The sequence below is a fragment of the Sceloporus undulatus genome, chromosome 6, assembly GCF_019175285.1.
Source record: "Sceloporus undulatus isolate JIND9_A2432 ecotype Alabama chromosome 6, SceUnd_v1.1, whole genome shotgun sequence".
In the NCBI taxonomy this organism is placed as follows: Eukaryota; Metazoa; Chordata; class Lepidosauria; order Squamata; family Phrynosomatidae; genus Sceloporus; species Sceloporus undulatus.
Genome location: NC_056527.1, coordinates 164,222,799 through 164,248,060, shown reverse-complemented (window position 1 = coordinate 164,248,060; position 25,262 = coordinate 164,222,799). Strand labels below are relative to the sequence as shown.

Sequence of the window (25,262 nt, the reverse complement as noted above, 5' to 3'; positions counted from 1 at the left end):
CCAGCCACAGATGCTGGCAAAACATCAGGAATAAACTCTTCTAGAACATGGCCACATAGCCTGAAAACCCCACAAAAAACTATGTCTCCTGAGTGTTGTTTGGACAGTACCAATGGCGAGGAGAGGAGCTGGGCCCATTGATGGAGGAGGTCTCTTTGAGAGCACCTTGGCTATGTCCCCATTCACCCATAGAGTTGCCACAATGAAAACTGGAGAGGGCTTTTGCACCTTTAATGATTGTTTAGAAGAAGGAATTTCATCAGGTGTTGCTTGTTGTCTGACAAGCAACATGTGCTGAAATTTCCTCTTCTACACAAACATTAAGGGACTGCTGGTTTTCACTTTGGCAACCCTACAGTCCCAAAGCATGGAACCAGCATCAGGAGCATTGCAATACGCACTCAGCAGCCTGACATGATGCCAGCTGGGAAACACTGTCCTGATCACATATTTGATGATTAGGTGGACTGGCCTTGAGAGAAGGGGAAGGGGAAAGAAAGAAATGAGTTATTATATATCCATCTGCATTCCACAAGAGTAAACAGCAAGGGAGCTAAGAGGGAGAGGCAAAGTTCAAGTGAGTTAATAAGCGATGCAGGCAGTCCAGCCCAAATCTTGTCAAGGATGATCTCTGCCCACCCTTCTCTCCTAATCTGTTTTCTGAATAAGTTTACACTTCACATCCACCGCTGGGTATCTTTGCCTGATGCTTCAGAGGGGACAGCCAGAGCTGGATTGATTCCTCAATTTTATTAGATTGGGTTTGGAGCACCACTTTGCTGGCTAAGGCTCTGTCCTTTGAAGCCTAAGTAGGAGAAGGAGTTTAATGAGAAATGAGAAGCATTTTAAATTACTACTTTTGTGTTCCAGAAGGAACATTTCTGACCTTATAGTAAGATTATATAGTATTTCCAAAACCCAAGTCCTTGTTGGTTGAGATGTATATATGAGCCCCACCTGGCTTGTCCTGTAGTACTTTAGATGCAAGCTGGAGGCGGAGGCACAGTTTTGACTGTTTCACCATGAGGCCACATACTTTCCAGTTCAAACCTATGACCGATGTGCCATTGTCAATGACACCCCAAATCTGATTGAAAGACTATCTCCCTATATAAACCTGCCAGAGTCTTAAGAACTGGGGGAAGGAGGTGGCTTTCTATTGATCCTGCCATCATCGCTGGCTTCTTTGGTGAGGACACAATACAGAGCCTCCTTAGTGGCTTCTCCCACCCTCTGGAATTCCCTTTTGTAAGAGGCTGGGCTGACTCCTTCCCTGCTCAACTTTTGCCAATAGGCAAATACCTTTTTGTTCAAGCAGGTTTTTAAAATATAATTACAGTTGGCCCTTGGAACTCAAGTGTGATCTGTTCTGGATCCCCCCCCCCGAGTTCCAAAACTCATGCATATTCAAGTACCATAGGCTTGAATGGGGTGCATGCATGTGGGGGGCATGCCCATAGGCATGCGCCCCATTGATGTTACTGGCAGATTTTCAAGTCCGCCGTTTTTCAAATCCGTGTATTTTCAAGTCCATGAACTTGGGGGTGACTGTACTTGCAGGGAGACTTCTACTTTATTTTAAACTTTTGCATGCTCTTTTTATACTGCAAAGATAGTCCTGCCTGGATCAGGATGGGGAACAACAACAATTAACAGACAAACAACATCACTTAAACAACATCAGTTAAAACGCACACCAATTTAAAAGGACAAATAAGATGTATTATTGTTTTCATCTGATGTTTGCAGTGTTTCTTGTTTTCAGCTGATTCTTTATGTGAGCCACCGCACGTGACACATCTTAGCTACATGGCGCTCTGGCCAGCAATCTGGCTGCTACATTTTGCAATAGGGCATACTACCTAGGGAGCATTCCTGCGGCTTAATTGGGAAACGGTCCTTGTACATGAAGGGCCATAGCTGCCACACTAGTTGGAATTAGCACTCAGCACCCCACTTGGAGTCCACTTGGGTTTCCAGTAACAAAAACGGGTTGAGGAGTACTCCAAAGTTATGCATCTGCTCCTTTGGGGAATGCAACCCCATGCTGGGCAGACTTGAGAACATTTTTCAGAGCATTCAGTTTACTGGTCTGCATCCAGCCTCTTACAGCATCCAAGCCCTGATAAATTCAAAATTAATTACATTAATTAAACAGAAAGAAAATACGTTTCCCCATAGTGGGGAAGGCTCTGGTAACCTCACTGGAGTCACAGCCTGCTGTTCAAACCTCTGTCCAGATCCTGCTAAATAACTGTTGATGGGCAACATCCAGGCCATGTATGTTATCTATGTACTCTGGCCAGCAATCTGGCTGCTATAGGTGATGCCAGATGTATATTGATTAGGGGATACCTTTAGACAGATTACTGATTCTGACAGCCCTTCAAATATTTTAACTTCTGAAATTGTTTAACTGTTTTTCCCCTAAATTTTATACGTATACCTTTTTTTAATGCTTTTGTGTAGTTTTTAAACTGATACCCTTTTAAGTTTGTCGTCAGCCACCTTGAGTCCCTATATTGGAAGAAAGGAAGGATATAAGATGATGATAATAATAATAATAATAATAATAATAATAATAATAGATGATTGTTCTCTGTAAAGGAGACCATGTCCATTTCAGATGGTCCAGTGGTTTCTTGTGGTATGATATAGCCTTGTGTGTTTATGGCATTCCTATTGAGAACAAATGATTTCTATGCCTTGTTTTTCAAAATGTAATGGAGTCTTGGTTCCACAAGCGCTCATAGGAACGGCATTTTGAGCTGTTTTGTAATAGCTTTAGATGTCTCAAAGACCACAGTGACCAGCTTTGATTCTTCTGTTGAACTCGTGAATCATTCAAGGTTAACCTATGAACTTCTAGAGAGAGCCATCGTTTTATAAAAGGACTGCATCAAAGCCATGCAAATGAAGAGTTTACTTTTGGTCGACCTCCAAAAATAGAACACAGTTATGGAAAAAATAAAGAACTCAAATCACATTTTAAAATCCTGGTTAACAGAGTATGAAAGAGTTAGACTGATACCAGAATAACAGCCCTCAAGAAAAGAGAGTTCAGGAAAAGATGCAAAAAGATGCATTAAGTAAAAAGAGAGAGATAGAGAGAGAAGAAAAGAAATGAACGATGAGAACAAATTTGACAGTGAAGTATCTTATAAGCAACCTATTATAAAAGAAAAGGTTACCCCTGAGAGAAAATTAGGTTTCTCATTCCTGAAGGAATGTGAAAAACATTAATGGAGAGAGAGAGCTGGGGGGAAAAGCCACTTGCGGAGTATCAGATGTTTTGATTTCTTTCAGATTTCCTCGATTCTTTCAATATTCCAATTTGATGAGAGTCCTTTTAAGGTTAGACAATAATGTGTTTCATGGCAAGCCCCACATAATACAGTAATTGCATGATTAGAAATGCATTAGGAAAGGGGAGGAGGGAAGTGGCACAAAAGAAATTCAGGGGGTGTCAGGAGAAACTTTCACAAAGGTGCAGATTTGTTCAAATGTTGATTTTAAAAAGAAACCCACACATCCCAGTGTGAGGAAAATGGAGAAAAGCAATTAAGTTTACTCAAAGGAACCTGGGAACATTTGAAGCTGCAGAGCCTAATTTTTTGAATTATCTGTCCTAGAAGAAAAGATTAAAGCAATGAGATTCCATTCAAGAGCAATTACCTTTCTACGAACTGTGGTTGGATCCATCATCCCATGTCTGGACTTGAGCAATCCACAGTTTATCATCTGCAAGTACAGATGCAGTGGAACTCCATGGAAGAGAACTACTTTTGTATAAATTAACCAGAGTTGTACAACCTAAGAGTGACTTCGGCTGCATCTGCACTGCAGAAACGATGCAGTTTGGCACTGCTTTAACTGCCATGGCTCCTCAATGCGATGCAATTCTGGGACTTGTTTTGTGAGATATCAAACCTTCTCTGTCAGAGAGCTCTGGTATCACAACAAACTACAAAATCCCAGGATTCTATAGGATTGAGTCATGGCAGTTAAAGCAGTTTCAAACTGCATTATTCCTGCAGTGCAGATGCAGCCCTGAGAGTCATTCGTGTGCCGAAGTCTGAACTTTTCAAAATGTTGTAGATGGGCTTGCAACTCAAAATACACACACAGAGGTAGTAAGATTAGGAAAGAGTAGAAGTGAAAATGCATTGTGATAAAGAAAAATGCTTGCCATTTGGGTGGCAACCCAGAAGGGAACCTCCTTTATGGGGAAACCCAGCTTTTCAAATGCTCTCCCATTTGGGTATTGGAAAGGTGGATCCCATCTGTAAATTATCATGTGTTTAGTTACCTGTTAACAAATTATGTATTCACTCAGGCTTTTCTTGGGGGATTTTATAGGGTCAGATTGATAGTGTCATGGGCCAAGAGCTGCAGGACTGGGACCTGGAGGAAGAGTCCGATGAGGAGGCTGAGGAAGGGACCCAGGCAGGTCTTTCAGACTGCTCTCCCTGTTGCAGAGCAGCCAGCTCTCCTTGCTGAACAGCCTCAGCCAGCAGGACAAAGGCAAGACTCACCTGCTGATGAAACAGAAGACACAGCTGGGGTCTTAAGTCCTCCATCAAGGAGGAGGAACAAAAGGGTGCAACCAAAGATAGAGCTAAGTTGCTCAGCCATGCTGCAGGCTAAGCAGCAAGCAAGCTCTGATTTGAACCAGCTGGTGTCAGGCTATTTAAGAGCTGAGTTTGCTTAAGGAGTTGCTGGATGCAATTTCTCTGTTTCCTGGCCAGAATTCCTGTTACCTGTGTTTAGATTCCTGCATCCCTCCTTCAGACTTCATGGCTCCTTTGACCTTCTGACCATGTTGGCCTTGATTCCTGTTGCCTCCCTTGACTTGAACTGCTTGACCAATACCTTTCTCTTAATGGACGTTCACAGGCAAGGATGCTTTCTATCTGCTTGTGATTAGTTGCCCCTGCCTGCACTATCAGTCAGAGGTTCTCTCCCAGGCAGCCTGTGGGGGTCTTTGGTGAGCTAGGACAGGTAGACATAGCTACATCAATAGAGCTTTGTTGTCATAGTGCAATCTGATGATAGTAAATTCTGTATTTTAATTTTTTTGTGGATTCTTTTAATTGATTTTATCTCTTTTTAAATCCTGGTTTGAACTGAAAAATAGATATAATCTTAGATATGGTAGGAACCACAAGGGCCATCCAGTCTAACTCCTGCCATATAGTAATGCACAACTAAAGCGCTCCTGAGAGTGAGCCATCCGATCTCTGTTTAAACATCTCCAAAAAAGGAAAGTACTGATTTAATGCCAGGCATTACTCACCCTTTGTTTGTGCATTTCATTTTTTCCTCCCTAGATGTAGTACTTTTTACATTTATCCCTGCTGAAATCCATGTTGTTAGTTTTGGCCAATCCATCAAGGTCATTTTGAAAACTGATGCTCTCCTTTTCCCAGCTGTCCCTCCTAATTTGGCGTCATGTGCAAATTTGTTAAGCATGCCTTCTATCCAGTTATCCAAGTCATTTATAAAGATGTTGAACAACACCAGGCCTAGGACAGAACCCTGAGAACCTCACTAGCCATTTCTATCCAAGATGATAGAAAACCAAAAACGCATTCATGGATTCAGTCCATCTTTGGATTCAGTCCATCAGCCAGTTACAAATCTACCCAACAAAACCACATTTCTCCTGCTTGTCTGCAAGATTATTATGGGAGATCTTGACAAGGGCCTTAATGAAAATATATTACACCCACAGCACTCTCCTGATTTAATAAGTCTGCAATGCTGATAAAAGAGTAAGACAGAACAAAAGAGAGATATGAAATTTGTTTGGCATTACTTGATTTTGAGAAAACCATTTATTTTATTATTAAGCTTTATTTATAAAGCGCTGTAAATTTACACAGCGCTGTACATACAATCTTTTTAATTGGACTGTTCCCTGCCCTTGGGCTTACAATCTAAAAAGACATGACACAAAAGGAGAAGGGAAAGATGGTGGGGAGGGGGCCTCTCTAGTAGGATAATACATATAAAATGCATAGCAATACAGGAAGTGATTCAATAAAACAGACAACAAAAGAACACCAAATAGCAAGTGACAATTATGCAATGCCTGGGAACGCTTCTCTGAACAGGATGGACTTCAGCTCCGTTTTGAACCACATCAACTCTTAGTAATCACACTATTCCATTCTAAGTGTGCACAGTTTGTTTAATGCTCTGCTCAAGACATTTCCCTGGTTTTGCCATTAAGCTGGCCCAGGTCTTCTCCCCCCCCCCCTTTCTCAAGACAGGGGCAACCAACATCCACCTTTTCCCATTCTTCTGGGACATCTCATGTTCTCCAAGAATTCTCAAAGATGATTGACTGTGGTTTTGAGATTACATCTGCAAGTTCCTTTAGAATTCTTGGATGCAGTTCATCTGGCCCTGGAGACTTGAATTCATTTAGCATAGCTAGGTATTCTTTTACTATTCCTTCATGTAAGCTGGGCTACAGCCCAAGAAGGTGTTGAGCAGCTCTACCTTATCTCCATCCCTTGTGGGCAGTTCATCATCTCCTCCACACAGTGGTCCTACCATTTCCATATTCTACCTCTGCCTAACTTAGTGGGAAAGCCAATTTCTTTTATTTTTAACCTCTCTCATAAGCCCTAACTTGTTCTGAGCTTTCACTTTTGTTAACTTTCTCCCTATAAGCACTGGCTATTTGCATTCCTCTTTAGTCATTTTCCTCTTCTTCCATTTCTTGTGCATATCTCTTTTAAACCTCAGCATTACAATATCATTTTAACAATAGGAAGAGTAAGTACTCTTACAAGAGTAAGACAGAACAGTCTGTTCTGTTCTGCTATTTATGGTGGACTGTGAAAGCTAAGTCCACAATGAAGAATCATAGTGATCCCATCTTTAAGCTGTCATGTGCAACAATCCTCTAAACTGTAAAAATGTTTGTACAAGCACACTCTATCTACTACCTTGTACACATATAAATCCCTTTGCATACATGGAATGGAGGGTTCTGTGTAGTGTCCTATGCTGAAGTTCGGTAGTGTGCAAAAAGAGTTTTTGTATCTGAAAAGTAAGAAAATATGAACTTTTCGATTATGAATCTTATGCTGGAAGAGACTCCTTAGATGCACAATGTAGGGTTTGACAGATACATGATTCTCGTCAGCTGTGTTCACTTTTCTGGAGGATTAAATATGTTGCTTAATATGTCAGTACTGAGATATCTAAGCTGCCTTTCACCACCTTTAAATAGGCTCCATTGCATTTGTCTGGCCTACTTTTGCATGAGGCCTAAATACGTTCGCCATGTTTCTTGTGTGCAGAGGAGGGGAGATTGGTCACACTCCATTTGTGTATGGTAATTCATGGTGTAGTAGTTTGAGCATCAGACTACAACTCTGGAGATCAGGGTTCAAATCCCCATTTGGCTGTGGAAACCCATTTGGTGACCTTAGATATATTATAGTCTCTCAGCCCCAGAGGTTAAAAAAAAAAAAAGGTAACCCTCTATCTGGACAAATCTTGCAAAGAATACTTCATGATAGGTTTGGCTTGGGATCACCATAAGTTGGGAATGACTTGAAGGCACATATCAACAAGTACATGGCAGTTAAGAGGTGCCAAACTGGATTATTTCTGCAGTATGGATGCAGCCCTGGTCACACTCTTCCCATTATGGTGAGATGGATTGTTTACTGTTTAAAGGATGCCAATTGGAAATGTATGTCTATATGTATACATTAGTGTATACAGTTTTTATGCAGTTCTTCATCCTCTTTTGTGTTCTTATTGCAGAGGGATGGGGAGCCATTGCATTTCCCCTCCTATGTCAATGGCAACTTACTTAATTATAGACAGTTTGGGATGTGTAAGGGAACATAGAGAGAGCTACTGAACCCCTATGGTTTGAATGTTTACAATTCTGTGAATATCACAGAGCACTGATCGCATCTGGCTTTACTTTGAGAACATGTTCTCCTTTTGTAAATTTATATTGAATTGGAGATAAGAAAAAACATGTTATCAGAAATTATAACATATTACTTAATTGCTGCTTTGAAAAAGAGCCAGTTGCAAAATACATGATAAGCTGAGGCAAGACTTATAAACATTAATTAACTTTGAGATAATGGCTGGAAATGTAGTTTATGGAGTTACATAAACATGTTTTCTTTTGCACTGAGCTACCGGAGAATTATATCAAAAAATGCATATGATACCACAAACGGTTTCATGTACCATTTTGTGGTGGTGTTTTTGCTGCTGTGCACCTTCAAGTCATTTTTGACTTGTGACAACCCTAAGGTGAACCTAACATGGGATTTTCTTTGCAAGATTTCTTCAGAGGAGGTTTGCTTTTGCCTTCATCTATGTATGAGAAAGTGTGACTTTGTCCATGGTCACCCAGTAGGTTTCCAAAGTAAAGAGGGGTGTCAAAGCCTGGTTTTTCAGAATCCTAGTCTAGCATTCAGATGACTACATTGCACTGGCTTTCCAAAATGATAGGAATTATTGACCTGAGTCCTGCTAGTTAGTCCCAATGAGAAAAGACCCATTGACTCAATTGTTGAATGGTGAATTTACATGTAGATAAAGTCCATTGATGCAAAGATGAGACACCAGGAAGTTCTTACTTTGGTAGCACAGGTTAGGATAAGTGTAAGACCTGACAGAACTTCTTTCTTTGTCCATTGAAGAAAGATGTCAGTCCAGCTTTATTTGGGGAAAGGGGCAAAGCTATAAATACAGAATCTGGCCTCGGTGTTGATAAATGCACACAGGCAATGCAGCTGGGACTGTACATCACCTAAGGAATCAGAAACATATTTTGCCACAAAACATGCTTTCATGCGCAGACCTTTCAGCTAATACATATGAAGGATGAGACTGTCCTAGGTGTTGAATGCACAGCCTGGTATAATATTTGCTTCGCTGTCCCCCCCCCCCCCCCCCCCCCATTACCTTAAATCAAATGCAGACAGAGCTACCTTGACATCTGGGGACACTCTGATCTGCTAGATACATTTGAATACAGCACAAAAACAAAACAGAGCCTTAAAAGCAACTTCAACAAAAGGAATTATGTAGAAGGAGGTGAAGGTAGGAACAACTTCAAGTACTGCTTGACGCCTTGAAACCATGTACTCTGGGATTTGGCAGCACCGACAGTTATGACTGAGGTTATGTGTTGCTTTCATAAATGACATTTCATTATGTATTTCTTCTTCCTCCTCACTTTCCCTGTAAGCTTAATCTATCCAGCACTGACTTTCTGAGGACCTCAGACTGGAACCATGTACTTTCCCAAACTTGCACTTGTCAGGTTACATTTTTTTGCATTTGCATTTGTTTTTTGAATTGACATGGTTTAATTTCTTATTTGGGATGGGTTTTAAAGACAGAGTCCACAGCATGTGATGTTAAATAAACTTCTAAGGTTCAGTTTAGTATCCAACTCCATTCATGAACTTTAAAGCGTTAAAGAAAATCCTCTTCACCATCCAGGCCCATGGATCTGAATGTTTAACCCTCCAAAGTATAGATTTGAACCTTGTTACCATTTTTATGGTACTGAGATCTACTTCCTTTTGTGAGAAACTTTCACACTTAACACCTATGTTATAAGCAGATACATGTTCTCTTTCTACTGGGAACAGTTGTGTCTTTTGAATTTGACTAGGACAAATGGAGCAGAATTTCATTTTAGCTCTGGTTTGATAAATTTACCCAAGTTTGCAAATATTTTCATATTTGGGATGAAATAACTTGACGTTTTAAAAACGTTAATGTGGGAAGTGGCAAAACTGAGATTATCCCTAGCATTTACATACTTTTGAGATGGCAAAAGTCGATGACATCTTTTAATGGTAGTGGTCATGCTGGAGGGGGCATAGACATGGTTCTCCATGGAGCTCCCTTCAATCCCATTTTACTCCAGCAATAGATAAAATGGCTTAATGAGAAGAATCACTTTCCATAGCTTTTGAAAGTCTCATGAAACATTTATGACCAATTGCATTTCTATTGCAGAGTTCTTCAGACAAGGATGTGATTCTGAATATCTTACGGGTTCTCACAGACCTTCTTTCTGTTGGTAAGTGGCAAGTTGGAAACTTCATGTGCAGGTTGATGTTATCTGCCTTCAAGGTGGCTCTGACTTATGGCAACCCTCACATAGTGGTCCCCCCCCCCAAGATATGTTCAAAAAAGGTTTCTCATTGCCATCCTCTTTGGCTATATGTGACTTGCCCAAAATCACACATGGAAACAATGGGTTTCCATGGTTGAGTAGGGATTCAAACTCTAGTCTCCCAAAGTACTAGTCCAACAGTCAAATCATTACATGTACAAGATGGAGATACACAACCTAAGATCTGGTAGATTCCTAATAACATATCTCCAGAGTTGTGGCTTTATTATTTTCATTTAATGCTCTTGCATAGAATAATCCCTGAGACCTACCTGCTTAGACCATGGGAAGGAATTATGTGGCTATCATTATTTGAAAAACACACACACAAAACTGTTAATGCATAAATCAGCCCTGGCTTTCTCAAAATCCTTGAAAAATGGAAAGAAATATACAAAAGTAGTTTTACTTATAACATGTGTTCATAAATAAATACATGGTCAAATGGAGCAGAGAGAATGAAGAGAAAAATGGTTATGGGTTAGAGAAATGCAGGAAGAGAGAAGATAGAAAACATTAACAACTTGAAATAATCATAATGCAAATGATATATTAGTGAGTCTAGGCATACAGAGGTGGTTAAGTTTAACAGATGTATAGTAGGAGGACTCAGGAGAGGCTTCCTTAACTGTTCTTTCCTTGGTTTTCACCTAGGGACAAACAGGAGGCTTCACTACACCATCAGCAAAGGCGGCAGTGAAGCACTTCTCCAGGCCATGGTGAATGCTGCCCAGGTGCCCATGCCAGACTATGAGATCCTCTTGCCCCTGTTTTGCCTGTTGGCCAAAGTTGGCCAAAAAGGTAACATTCCCAACCTTGACTATATGTGAATCATTGTGTTGTATTCCCAGCTTTGTCTTTGTGCTTCCTCTCACATACTTCCAAGATGGAGATCTTTTTGCCGCTAGAAATGCAAGGTCCCTAGATGTGGTACATACATTCTCTGAGGGGTGGAATACTTCCACTCAGCCTGTGAAGAGAGCCTTTTTCTTTTAAGGATAACATTGTTTAATGGCTCAAAAGAGGTTGAACATGTGTGGTGTGGTGAATGGAACTGCTCACATTGGGTTTGTCTTCACTGTCCAGAAAACTCTGGGCTGCTTCCAGAGTACTGTGGCTCCACATTTTTGCCCAAATTCTTCCCATTACTCTCTCCAGCATGCTACAACTCTCTTTGCAGCAGCTGCCTTACCGTACAATCCCCGTTCTTCACCCAGCGGTGTTGCTGATGTCACAATGAGTTGTCCAACCATGTTGTTGACACTGGACACCTCATTCTAACTTCAGAGGGACTTGCACCCACAACAGTGCCACTGCATAGCTCTAAGGGACCACGTGGGAATGCAACGTCCCATTGTCACTGTGGAGAGGACACACAATCAGGATACAAGTGTGCATGTGTGTATGTATGTGTGTGAAGAGGAGGAGGTCCACTTTACTTCCACCCAGAGGACTGAGGACAAGCCAGACTATGCAACCTCATTACCACAGGGCTGGGGAAATGCAGTGTCCCCTAGTTGATACATTTACTTGTAAACATGAGCACATATTTCCTGAGATTTGCTAGAGCTAAAGAAAGCAGCAATATTACAGTAGAACCTGGTAGTCATGTTGACTGAAGTAGTTAGAATCATAGATCTGCAAGAGACCTTATGAGCCATCCAGTCCAACTCCATTCTGCCATGCAGGAAGACATAAAGCACTCCTGACAGATGGCCATCCAGCCTCTGTTAAAAATCCTAGACAGAAGGAGACTCCATTATCCTCTGATGCAGCATATTCCACTATCACATTCAGTGGTAGGTGAACCAGTGTCTGGCTCTGCATCCATTCTGTGGCCCAAGCAGTAGCCAATAAATTGTGGCAATTCCCATCCCAACAAAAAATGTTTTTCTTCTGGGTTTTCGGGCTCTGTAGCCATGTTCTAGAAGAGTTTATTCCTGACATTTTGCCAGCATTTGTGGCTGGCATCCCCAAGATGCCAGCCACAGATGCTGGTGAAACATCAGGAAGAAACTCTTCTAGAACATGGCTACAGGGCCTGAAAAACCCACAAACAACTATGGATGCCAGCCATGAATGCCTTCGACTTCCCATTAAAAAATGGTTGGTTCTCATTCTTCTGGGTCCACAAATAAAGTCTCAGTGGAACTTTTCCCTTAATAGCTAACATAAAACCAGAGCCGTAGCTCATCTGTTGGCCTCCATGTGCCCTTGAGAAGATGATGTAGCACTTATCTAACATCTATCTGATGCCAATGTTCATATTAACTGAAAGAGCTGGATAAGTGAAGCAAACTAATGTGAACATATATTCACAATGTGAATTTAGTAACTCTGTCATAAAGCATTTTTCTGCAAAGCATGATTAGCCAAAAATGCCACATTACTGTCAGGAAAACCAAAGCATACAAAACCTCTATGCTTAAATGAAAGGGTACCAAGAGCTCTACATAAAACAGCGTAGATGTGTTCATAGAAGACCTCTGTATAAGTTTTGGTATTCCAGTACTAGAAAGTGTAGTTTGCTCTGCCAATAACTGGAAGAGGTACCTTGGTTGTTGTTCTTTCCTTCACCGTTTGCTGTCTCTCTCAGATAAGAAATTTGGACTGAAAGCACAAAGACTGGGAGCGCTTGATACGACACTCAACTTGGCAAGGAAAAATATAAATCACCAGCGGAATCTCACCCACTGTCTTTGGGCGCTGCAAGTTTATGCTTCAAGTGGTGAGTGTGTGTGGCGGCTTCCATTCATCATCTGTTTGACACAATCGCTAATGTTTATGCCCTTCGCAAACACACACAAGAAATGTAATTTGCATGGGTTCTGGAATTTGCAGCAAGCTGATGAAGGCCAAAAGGAGGAGAAAAGAATTAATTAAACAAGTTGGGGGGAACCACCCTCCAAAAAAGAAGAGATTTTGCCCTCCAAAATCTCATCCTGGACTTCACAACAATATGATTGCAACTGGTCTTGATGATTTTTGCTGACTATAACATGGCCCAAATGATCCTCTCTATACAATAGTTTTAGAAGTATCTTGCTGGACCATCTAAGCATAAATTTGCATGTTGGAGTGGTGTGTAGGGATGCCAGAGTGAAAACTAGAGATGCCTCCTGTACCTTTAATGGTTGTGTAGAAGAGGGAATTTCAGCAGATGTTGCTTGTTACCTGGTTGCTTGATAAGCAGCACTCATTGAAAATCCCTCTTCTATAATAATTAAAATTACAGGTACCATCTCCAGTATTCAGTCTTGCAATCCTAGAGGCGTGCAAGACTTGATCTACCTTGAGTCTCCCTAACCATCTAATCTGTTTGCACTATCCTGTTGCATGGCAGACCTGGCTCTGAGTAGCAGTTTGTACCTGGTCCTTTTCTACATGAGTGTCGATGATCACATCCCAGCACATTCCTGATGTGTCTACTCTTCCCCAGCTGCTCTCACATTCACCGTGACCTCTTCTAACCCACAAGCGGCTTGTACTTGGGAGAATTCTAACTGGGCCATCAGCATTTGGCCCAGCTTGACATTGCTTGGTGTTATAAATCTTCCCCCTGAAGATTTAATGTTACTGGCGGTTGGCCCTGTAGGTTTCCTATGCATTAACTCCAGAGTCCCCTGGTTTCGCACTATGGACCTTCCTGGGCAGGGAGCCAAGCCTCCAGGTCCCAGTCCTTTTCTCTGAGATAAGCATTATTTAAAAGGGTGAATGTAATAGAGATGGGAGTTGAAATGCATCTTGATTTAGATTACAGCATGCTGTGTTTATTCCCACCGCCTGGCATTTCAGTGCCTTTCCTCATGCCCTGCTTGCTGACTGGGGCCTGGTCTTCACACAGAGCAAAGTGATGCCGAAATACTAAAAGGTAGGGCCAATGTTAGGGGCTGGTAGTGGTGCAGATCAGAAGATCAGCCCAGGGCATTTTGCTGTCTGAGATAAAGGACAAGATGCATCCCTGTCACTCCAGGTACAGAGGCTGACTGGATTAGCAGCTGAATTTTCCTTCACTGCTGGCAGTGAGGCAGCATCTTCCATCATCCTGGAATGCAGGAGCCTCTTTTAGAAGTGGGTCACAGGGCAGGCAGCATCGTCTATAATGCAGGGACATACATCTTTTGTTATTTCATTCTTGCTTGCAAGAACAAATAATTCCAAACCTTTCTTCTTCTACTTCTTCTACTGGGTGAGATTATGTATCCCAACCGGAAAATCAAGTACCTCCTCGCCATGTGTCCAACTTGTTTACTGTATCTTCTTTGTGAGGTTTTGACAGTGATAAAGATGGATAAGCATTGTGTGCCAGAGTCCTGTTTCAGGGCTCAAACTGCTACACTACACTGGCTGCTACTAAATAATTACTTACTTGTGTCATAATTCCAAATATATATAGCTGCTCCTTCTTCTGATCCTAACTGCCTTTTTCTTCCCTCCACACAGTTACAGCAGGAACCATCTTGGGTATTAATGGAGCTATGGAGATGCTTTTCAAAATACTCACTCCTTACACCAAGAAGCACACCAGAACAACAAGGTAGGCTTGGAATCAGACACTACCTTCTCGAGACATCTGGGAATAACACAAAAAGTAACTTTGGGTAGCACTGTTTAGGGTGTGTATATATAGAAATCTAGTCTGTAAGCCATCAAATAGTCATCCACGGATGGGAGAAGGCACTTATATTTTCCAGATACTGGAGGTTAAACAGATCATATAGGAAGCTGATTTTCAGATTAATCTTCCAATAAAGCTTGAAGGGTGACAAACTATGTGTTTATTTTTAGGTGCACTCTATGCCTCTCTGGCCCTTGCCAAGACTGAGAGCTGCCCCAGGTCTCTAGTGTCAAGCTAAATTTAGTTAGGCAGCTGTCTGCTCAGTCCTCCTGTCCCCAGTCAGTTCTCTGAGCAAGATTTACAAGGCGTGCATGCCTTTATAAATGCACAAGGACACGTGCGTTTGGATACTGTAGTCGATCCTGCTTCTCTACCTCCCATTGCTTTAAGGTAGCAAGCAGCAATTGTGGGAAGAGAGGTTGCGCACACCTACACTGGCTCCGTTAATCTGGAGTATTATGCTCCAGACCCACCCTGGGTTGAAAAGATGTGGCCCATTTTATATGTCCACATGTGCTGCTGTGCAACACTGGACTGTCTCCTTCCATGCTCCCACCATCACTGCCTCAGCCTTGCCAGGCAAGCAGCTCCCTGTGAGAGTCTCACTTTTGTTGAGGTCAGAATAGGGATTCTACATGATCAATGAGGAGGATAAAAGTAACCCCATCCTAGTTGATAACATGGCAGGTGTGCGTACACATGTGGTGGGTTAGTAGACATATGGACAGCTGGGTCATGCAAGATCCAGCTGTTGTCACATCCAGTGCCCCTGGGTTCACATTGGAATTCCCTGGAAACTCTGGAGTAAACCACAGGTTCTCTTAAACTACATTAATGGCTTAAAACAGTGGTTTTGTGGTGGATGTGGCCATATGTCATCTGGACAGATCTCACTGGGACTTCAGTGAGCCTAGTGTATATCTTTAATGTAGGCAAGCCCTCCACACAAGATATAAGCAGAGCTCTGAGCATAGATAGCAAAGGAGGGATAGTTTGCAAGAACATACTCTTGAGCATTTCACAGATGAAAACCAAGATATGTGTGTCAAAGCAAACTCCTTAGCCCTCTATATCAGCTATGATTGCTGCTGTCAGGTCAAGTTGCTAAAGGCCAAAAACAATCAGCAAAGACAAGGATGACCCAATAAATTTTGCTGCCTGAATCAAGCAGCAGATCACATCCCTCCTCCAATCACCCAAGTCAAGGTGTATCAGTTGTTATTTTGGTGGATGAGGCAAAAAGTATTGAAAGGCCTTCTTGCTATATCTGTAAATCAAATAACCAGTTAAACCAATAAGATTGTGTTGCTTTTCACGACCTCCTCAGAAGTCCTGGCTGAGGCGGCTACTTCACTTTGTCCAATGGTAGGGTTGGCCCTAAGCTGCGAAACAACAGCAATAGTTTGCATGGGTGAAGAAATAACATAATGCAACCCGTTCAGCACTGTCTTGTTTTCATTTTGGTGTATTTCTCTCTCACATCCTCCTTCCCATCTGCTAATGTGGCTAACAAACTGTTCATTTGCTAAAAATGCTAAGAGGGCCCAGCAGATGTGCAGCTTCCTGCAGCTGTCTCTTTAGGAAGTCTTGGTTAATTCTTGGGGGGGGGGGGTAATAGTGGCATCTATTTAGCTCTTCTGATCACACTATGTTGCTTTGAGAGACAGTATGGTATAATAGCAACTGTACTGAACTTGTGCCAGCGTCAATCATGAAATGTAATGGTGGCCATTGAACATCTTCTATTTTTGAGTCTCACCATATAGCAACACTGGGCAAAGTCTTACATTTTGGATATCATTGGACGGCATCTTGCATCATCCCTTTACACTATTAGACTGATGGGAATTGCAGTTCAGCCAAAAAAGGGAAAACACCAGAATCCACTCAACTATTCACTGCAAGTGTTAGACTAGGACTTATGAAATTTATATATATATATATCCATCCCCCTTTCTAATCGATTGCTGTAGCAACACTCAAAGAACAACAACATTGATCACAAGAAACCCATATTGTGTTCTATTAACAAAATAATGATGGAAAATGGAAGCACTAATAATAACAATCAATTTCATAACCTGAACCATTCATTAAAAAATAGCGTACACAATGAAAATCTATACGTTCACAATGCAACCATCAGGTGGGAAGACATTAAATTGATGTGGAACGTTCCATGTATAGTTAGATGAAAAAAATCACCATGATGTTTTCAGTTCATCTGAGCTGCTCCTGTGTGTTGTTGTTGTTGTTGTTGTTGTTATTATTATTATTATTATTATTATTATTATTATTATTATTATTAATATTATTATACAAAACATTGGAAATTGCAGTTCGGCATCATTTGAAGGACCACAGGTTACCCATTTAGCCTTACAGGGTTGCTGAGATGTAGAGAGATCTTGTATAATCTTTGAGACTAACTGAAAGAAAGAAGTTGGCAGCATGAGCTTTCGTAGACTTCAGTCTACTGTACTTCCTCAGAGGCTTTTGGTGGAATGGAAGCCAGGGACAGACATATATATATGCCATATGTATGTGAGACAGAAGGAAGGTTGCAGTTCACTCAAATAAAAACAAAAAGGTGTAGCAAACAGATATACGGAGCCATGCAAAAATTACTGCTCAGAGGAAGGATTTAAAAGAAAGGGAGAAAACATAGGAATCGCTTAAGAAAGGACTGGATAAATCTATCACATAAAACTTGATTTTTAACCTTTATTTTTCAAAGTTTCTTCCCAAAGACAGCATTCATCATAACAAAGTTTTAATACTATATATTAATGTAATCACATCCGCTTTCAAGTCATGTGTAACCTTTCTTTGAATTGAAGATATTCCCATTACTTATCTCTGGTCATAAGATCATTTCCCCCCACATAATGCCTTACATTAATGAGCACATCATTTCCACATCCATCTTCTTCTTTCCTTCATTGTTTCAGAAATCTAAAAATCAGCCTTCTCTCTCAGTTGTGTATAATATTCGGGTTTAAACTGAATAACTACTTCACAAACCTTGCATTCTTCCTCTGAATAAGGTCTTGTAGAAGCTGTCGAGCATTTATCTACTCACTGTGTTTAATATTATATGTTTTGCTTACATGTAGAATTATACAGTGGATCTATAAATCCATAAACACATATAAAAAAGATTGTTTGAGGTCAAGCCTCTGTTTCCTTTCTGAAACGTGTTCTTTTGGTTTCATGATTTGTTTCTAAAAATGGTTTATAATTAAATGATATCCATCACAGATGATTTGAAAAAAAGATGTATAACTACCAATTTTGTCTGCATGGCAGGAAAATATCTTTATAATCGGGTATGTTTAAATTGTATATCTTGATAATCTTGGTGGGAGATTGTGATTATTCCTGTCCTATAGTTTAAATATATCCAATTACTATCTGCGTTCATTGCATATAAAATTATAATTTGGGTTGCCAGACTGTAAACTGGAAAGAGGCCCTGTACTTTTAAGAGGGAATTTCATCAAATATTGCCTATCATTCAAATAGGTAACAAGCAACAACTTATTCTGCACAACCACTAAAGGAACAGGAGCCCTCTCAGTGGGTTTCAATGGCTGAGCAAGATCTCTCAGTGTCCTAGTCCAATGCTCAAGCTACTATACCACATTGACTCATTTTTCACATTAACCTTCTTATTACTATTACTATAGCAATGCCTTCAACCCTATCTGCCTAATAGCCTTCCTCCTCCTCCTTACATCTCATGGCCAAGTGGTTCCTCTAAGCAACAAGCCCCTTGGTTCAGCACCTTGGATAGCTCAGTTGAAGTTGAACATAAAGTCCAGGCTGGATTCATTCAATTGGGCCACTCAAGTCAGTCTGTGAGTTAGTATTTAATTAAGTAATTAAGTAATTAATACTTGATGACAACAACAGATACAAAGCAATACAAAAACAATAAAGCAGTAGAGGAGCAGATGGCATAGGCTGACCAGCTTAGGTTTCTTGCCAAGCCTCACTTTGCCTCCCCTGTTCCTCCCCTCCCTTCTTTTCTCCTCTCCTCTTCTCCTCCCCACTCCTTTCTTCTTTTCTCTTCCTCTCCTCCTCCTCTGCCCTCCCCTGCTCTCTTCTCCCCACTCTTTTATTCCCTTCTCTTCCTTTCCCCTCCCTTTTGTGTACTTTCCTTTTCTACCTTTCCCCTCCTCTTTTCTACTCTACTCCTTTCCTTTGCTTTCCCCCTCCTTTCCCCTCCTTTATCCTCCTTTTCTCCTCTCCTCCACTCCTGCCTCCCCTCTTTCATCTTCCCCTCTTCTCCCCTTTCCTCTCCTCCCTTCCCCACTCCTCTCTTTTCTCCCTTCTTTTTTTCTTTTCCTTTCCTTTCTATCTATCCCCTCTCCTCCCTCCCCTCCACTTTCTTCTTCTCTTCTCCTCTTGCTTTTCTATAAGGTCTGTAAGGAACTATGGTGGTATGTGCAATAGGGTTGGGGGTCTAACTGTCCTGGCTGAAGGTTTTCAGCCTACACTTTGAGAAGAGGCCAGGGAATTTGTGCCATTCCACTCGTGTAGAACTTTAAAATTTAGGACTTTGACCATTTCATAACCTAAGCTTTGAATTATGGTGAGAAATGTACTGGAACCAATGAAATCTCTTAAAAACACGTAAAGAAGCAAACCCAGCATTTAGTGGCTCACTATTGTGAGAAAACCAGTGGCTTTGAAAGGCAGTTTCTTGTTGAACATATTGCACAATATTCCAGCTTGGAGGTTACTGAAGCATTAAGAATCCATAGTTACAGAGTTAAGTTTATTTATTCTTTATAGAGTGTCATACATAAAGTGAGTGAAGCGAGAAAAAAAGACCGTCCTTGCCCCGAGGGGCTTACATTTTAAATTTTGACAGGAGGAGAGATGGAGAGAGATATGAGAAGAGAGGCAACAGAGAAGTCAGGCACTCAAAAGAATCAGTGAAAATACATGGGTTTTGCTTCAGTTGTGTGTAAGGAAAGGATAAGCAGATATATAACATCTCCTATCAATCCCAGCCAAAGATTGGCTAGGATCATGGCTATGCTGACTGTGGATGATGGAAGCTGTAGTCCATTACATTGGGAGAGTGTCAGGCTGGGGGAAGGCAGATTAAGACGATTAATCCAAAGGCTTTATGGGACAGGAGGACTTTCGAGAAAGGACCCTCCCCTCCACCTTATAGATCACTAGTAACATTTATTGTGACAGAAAGACCTAGATATTGTTGTTATATGTATTTATTTATATCCTGTATATCTATGGCTATACTGTTGTTGTGTACCTTCAAGTCATTTATGACACCCCTAAAGCATCCCTATCATGGGATTTTCTTGACAGGATTTGTTCAGATAAGGTTTGCCATTGCCTTCCCCGGAGGCTGAGAGATTGTGACTTGCCCAAGATCGCCCAGTGGCTTTCATGGCTGAGCAGGGATTCAAACCCAGGTCTCCACCTTAATCCTATGCCATACCTAGCATTGAAATCTAAAGGAACATAAACTTGACGTTGCATTCCTATAGCATGATTTTAGTACCTTAAAACCACTTTGACTATTGCAGAGCTTCCTTTCTAAAACAGACAGGACTGAGCTAAATATAATATTAGCTATCAGTTCTTCTGAGACTAAAGTTATTTTTTTGGATGCAGCCCACTCCATTTCACTTGGATGAACAACTTGCTCCTTTTTAAATATCTGGGTAAGTATGTTTCAGTGAGCAGGGCCTGAGATGTACAGTACTTAGTATTCAAAGCTTGCCAACTACCAGTTCAATGAATGATACCCATGTGCATCCTAGACATCTGAAACATCCAGAGGAAATTCCTCTTTGATTTATGTGCGGTGTGTTTTAAAGAGTCGGGTTCAGGGGGGTCTGCAGGGGCAGAAGCGCTTTGCAAAACAGTAGGCCTGGGAATGTGTTGGCTTCCAAGATGTACGGCCTCCTGCGACAGTTCAGCTCCTGAAGACATGATGGATGGGCCCTTGCCCCACTTAACTGACTAAGCAAATCCCACTTGCCCTCCCTCTGTCCTTCCTGCTGGATCACTGCCTGTGATTAGAATAGTGTTTAGCCAAGGGGCACTTTACTGCTCCAGAGACAGAGAGATATAAGGGGAATCAGACATGTACCCGTCTGCTGGAGAGATTACAGGATATATCTGGCTGCTTTGGGTCCTTCCAAAAATTCAGATTGGATGCTGGTGGAAAATGCATTCCCATTGAGAGTGTCGTTACATGCAAAACTTGTGCAGCCCTTATCTCAGGAATGCACAGAACAACCCTTGTGAGATAGCTTAATGCACAAATATCTTGGCCTGAAGCCCATGCTACTTGGACTAGAGCTCCAGGATCCTGTAGTTGTTGGCTGTGTAGGCTAGGGGATTCTGGGAACTGTAGTCCAAAATGTAACCTTTCTAAACTTTGCTTGGGAAGCTTCTTTTCAAAAGTAATCAATTACCATTATAAATACAACTGTCAAATAGGTAGTTAGGTAGTAATTATTATAGTGTAGTTGCCATCATAAGGTGCATCTACACTGTAGAAATAATATAGTTTGGCACCACTTTAAGTGCTATAGCTCCATCCTATGGAGTTCTGGGAATTGTAGTTTTACAAGGTCTTTAGTCTTCTCTCCCAAACAATGCCAGAGTCTCACAAAATTACAAATCCCAGGATCCTGTAGGATGGAGCCCTGGCAGTTGAGGTGGTGGCATTATTTCTACAGTGCAGATGCATCAGTAATGAAAAATAACTCTTTTCTTGTGAATTTATCAAAAAAGGAAAAAAAATCACAATAAAAATAGCTATGGTCCCATACAGATAGGCCAAAATAAAGCTGCTTTGGGTCACTTTGGAGGTATGCTGTTTAAATGATGCATGCATCCTAAGAGTCCAGAAGCCATGCCAAAGCCATGATCCAGTCCTAAAGACTAGAGTACAGCTTTGGCGCAGCTTCCAGACTCTTAGGACACATGCATCATTTAAATAGCATACCTCCAAAGTGACCCAAAGCAGTTTTATTTTGGCCTGTCTGTATGGGGCCTATTTTAGATTGCTTAAAGTCACATTTGAATGTTTCAAGCTGTTCTGTAGTGCAAAGCTAAAACAAATTCATTTTTGAAAAGAATTCGAAAACACATGAAACACTGTAGTGCTGAAGGACTAGAAAAAAGATGGCTTGCATAAGGGACAAAGCTATAATACACTATAAATAATATGTGTAAAACTATTAGTAGAGCTACAAATACCTGTAGTACATATACAAATAATGGATTCCTGGTATCTGTCCACTTTGACCAGCACTCAAAACCATTACTGGTTCTCTCAAAGGAATTTATGACCATGCATTTCAAAGGATGGGAAGAACAAAATGGGGAGGGAGGAAAAAAAGAAGGAATTTACATAAAGGAAAAACTTTTCTATCTAAACCCCAACTGCATGAACATTGAGGTGTGTGTGTGAAAGAGAATGCTGGAATGTTCCAACAAAAACAACAACCCTGTAATGTAGGTTGGAAAGAGAAGTGGCGATTGCCTGCAATTTACCAGAGAACTTAATGGGAATTGAGCTCAAGTTTTTTGTGCCAACACTATTTGCTTCACCACCATACTTCCCTTGTTTGTTGCAAGTGTGGCTGCAAGAATGATTCTTTACCTGTATGAATCTTCTCCATGTTTTTCTACACCATCAGAAAAGCCCTTTCCTGCTGGAAGAAGGAAAGAAGCAGTCTTTTTTTGAGAAAGCGAGCCTGGCCCAAACTATTTGGTTAGCTGCCAAGAATGCATTAGAAGGAACAGAACACCCTTCCTCTTAGCTGTCTCTCTCCCATCCCCTGGAGGTGGCTTGCCTTTGCCTGGTTAAGAGAAGGTCACTCCAAGAGTCTGCTCTGTCTATCATTGGGCCAAGAGCTATTTACTAAGCCAGCTAACGTAGTAACAAGATACTTGGTGCTATTTATTTTACTCAGTGACAACCCCTGGGCTATTTCGATGGAGGTTCACTTATGCCCCAGTTGACCTTGTTTGGGATGTGCGCCAAGCGGCTCATTATTCTCTGTCAGATATGAGATTTCCATACTTTCCCACATTGGATCAGATATGACCGGCCTTTTCTGGCAGCCCGAAGGCTATGTGATTCACATGCATTAGTGAATAAATCTATCAGTGGCGATCTTTCAACGAAGTGCCAGTCTTGTTAGAAGGCCTTTTAATATTGAACCAAACATAAGTGGTGGGGACTGGTGGGCCTACAAACCTCATGCAGTACTTAGCATTGAGAATGCATGGTAATTTGCAGCACAATAAGTTGCATACTTATCTTTCAAATGATTTTGTTCATTGGATTTTTCTGGTTGCTCTTGGAAGCAAAGTTGTTGAAGCCATCTTAGATATAAGCTCAAAAATGCAATGCCTGCCTTTGCTGATAGGTATGTGAGGGGACAAAGCAAGATGCGGCAGGAAGGGAAAGGAACAGAAACTATGAAAATAGCTTTTCAAAGCAACTTGGGACTAATTGTCTTGTACTAGGTAGTGTAATACAAGTAGTGAGACTGCCAACTGGATTGGCAATTGAATCTTTAACACTGATAGTTGGGCAACATAGTAATGCCAGCTCAGGGGTTGTCGAGCAGCCCATGTGCTGCACATTGGTCTCCCTTCCAACACTGAGCTGCCACTCAGAATGTATTCCCTGAAGGCCCTCATTCTTTCTAATGGCAAATACTGAAGGATAACTATGTTCTTGTTCACATGTTGATTCTCGAGGTGCAAATCTGATCCGTTCTCACAATGTGAGCAGAATGAAATTCTTCCCTATCCCTAGTTGAAACTCCAGAAGTAGCATTCAAAAAGAAATGTGAAACATAATGGTCAGCTATGTTCCATATATCTTATATTTGAGTCCAAGAGGTACAGATCAGGATATATCTTTGCCCTGGTCATAATGTCTGGGGCAAATGGCAGAATTTCAGGTGGTTGAAAATGGTAGAATTGGGGGATAGTAAATGGAAGATGGGTCCAGATATGCATATCCTCCAACTGTCCCTGCAATCCAATAGTCTGATCATAAGAAATGAACTCCATGCACTGACAGGCTGATTAAATCATTGGCAGTGCATAACAGCATCTGCCAGGATTGGTCTGTTCTTAGGAATAGTTTGCAGACAGCTTTATGCATATGTTTATCTGGCAACAGTTCTGGAGGTGAAGTGGGAAGCAAATCAGCTTTAATTCCCTATCTTAGTTGCTGATTTCTCATTAATTGTGCTGAGCTGCTCGGCTGTTTACTTGGATGGGAAACATACATTGCTGTTGGAATGTGGTCAAAAAGTTGATGTTAGTTAATGCCCACTTAGTTGGAAGTTATTGCATGATTTGCTTGATCCTGTTGAAAACCCACTTGGGACCCTTCAAAATACATACATTTGGCTAGGTCCAGGAAGAACTGCAGGCCTTACCCAGCACCCCTCCTAAAACAGTATATGTGACTTGTAGAACAGAGTATCCTGCTCTTAAGCAGAAATGAAAAAAGAAAACATTTGACTGAGAAGGAAGAAGTACATGTATTTGAACAACAATATTCCCATAAATTTGAAGTTGGTATTGTTAGCCACATCTGTGTGGTCGGTCTCATGGTGACCCTGTGGATGAGATATCTCCAAGGCTCCCTGTCCTCCATTGCTCTGCAAATTCATACCCATGACCTTTTTAATAGAGTCCATCCATCCAGCATGCAGTCTTCCTCTCTTTCTGCATCCCTCCATTTCTCCTGGCATCATTATCTTTTCCAGTGATTCATGCCTTCTTATGATGCGGCCAAAGTACAACAGCCTCAGCTTAATCATCTTGGCTTCCAGGGTAATTTCAGGCTTGATCTTTTCTAGAACTCATTTGTTTGTCTTGTTGGCTGTCCATGTTCTTCTCACACTCTTCTCCAGCACTACATCTCAAATGAATTGATTTTCTCCTTATCAACTTTCATCACTGTCCAGCTCTCACATCTGCACATGGTAATAGAGAACACAGTGGCTTGTACAATTCCAACTTTCATGCTCAGTTATTTATCTTTACTCTTTAGGATCTTTTCTAGTTCTTTCATAGCCCTCTCCCCCATTCCAAGTCTTCTATAGATTTATTGTCTGCAGTCTCCATTCTGATCAATGTTTGATGCAAGGTCTGAGAACAAGGCTGAACACACATGCTTAAAACTAAACATTTCTGAGGGATACGTTTCCCACAAAGTGGATGCTCCCACATTAAATCCTTTTCTGTGGACATCTACAAAGTAGACCTCATGAGCATGTGACATTATTAGGAGGGTCTCTCTAGATGACTTCAAAGGCCTATAGAGAGAAGACTGTCTGTTGAGTCAATTGCAATAGTCTATCAGTATTTGGTGGGTGCAGGGAAGAAATATCTTAATCAGTATGCCAACTATTCACTTTGTATTTTGGATGACAT

General features: G+C 41.2%; 1 protein-coding gene across 1 annotated transcript in view; it reads left to right on the top strand.

The window, feature by feature from the left end:
* Positions 1 to 25,262, top strand: part of AGBL1 (AGBL carboxypeptidase 1) — a 308,675-nt gene that overhangs the window by 11,682 nt on the left and 271,731 nt on the right. Inside the window, exons 2-5 of the mRNA XM_042471034.1 lie at positions 10,024 to 10,087; positions 10,838 to 10,984; positions 12,780 to 12,911; positions 14,627 to 14,720. Coding sequence (XP_042326968.1) covers positions 10,024 to 10,087; positions 10,838 to 10,984; positions 12,780 to 12,911; positions 14,627 to 14,720 — 437 coding nt within the window. The remainder of the gene's footprint in view (positions 1 to 10,023; positions 10,088 to 10,837; positions 10,985 to 12,779; positions 12,912 to 14,626; positions 14,721 to 25,262) is intronic.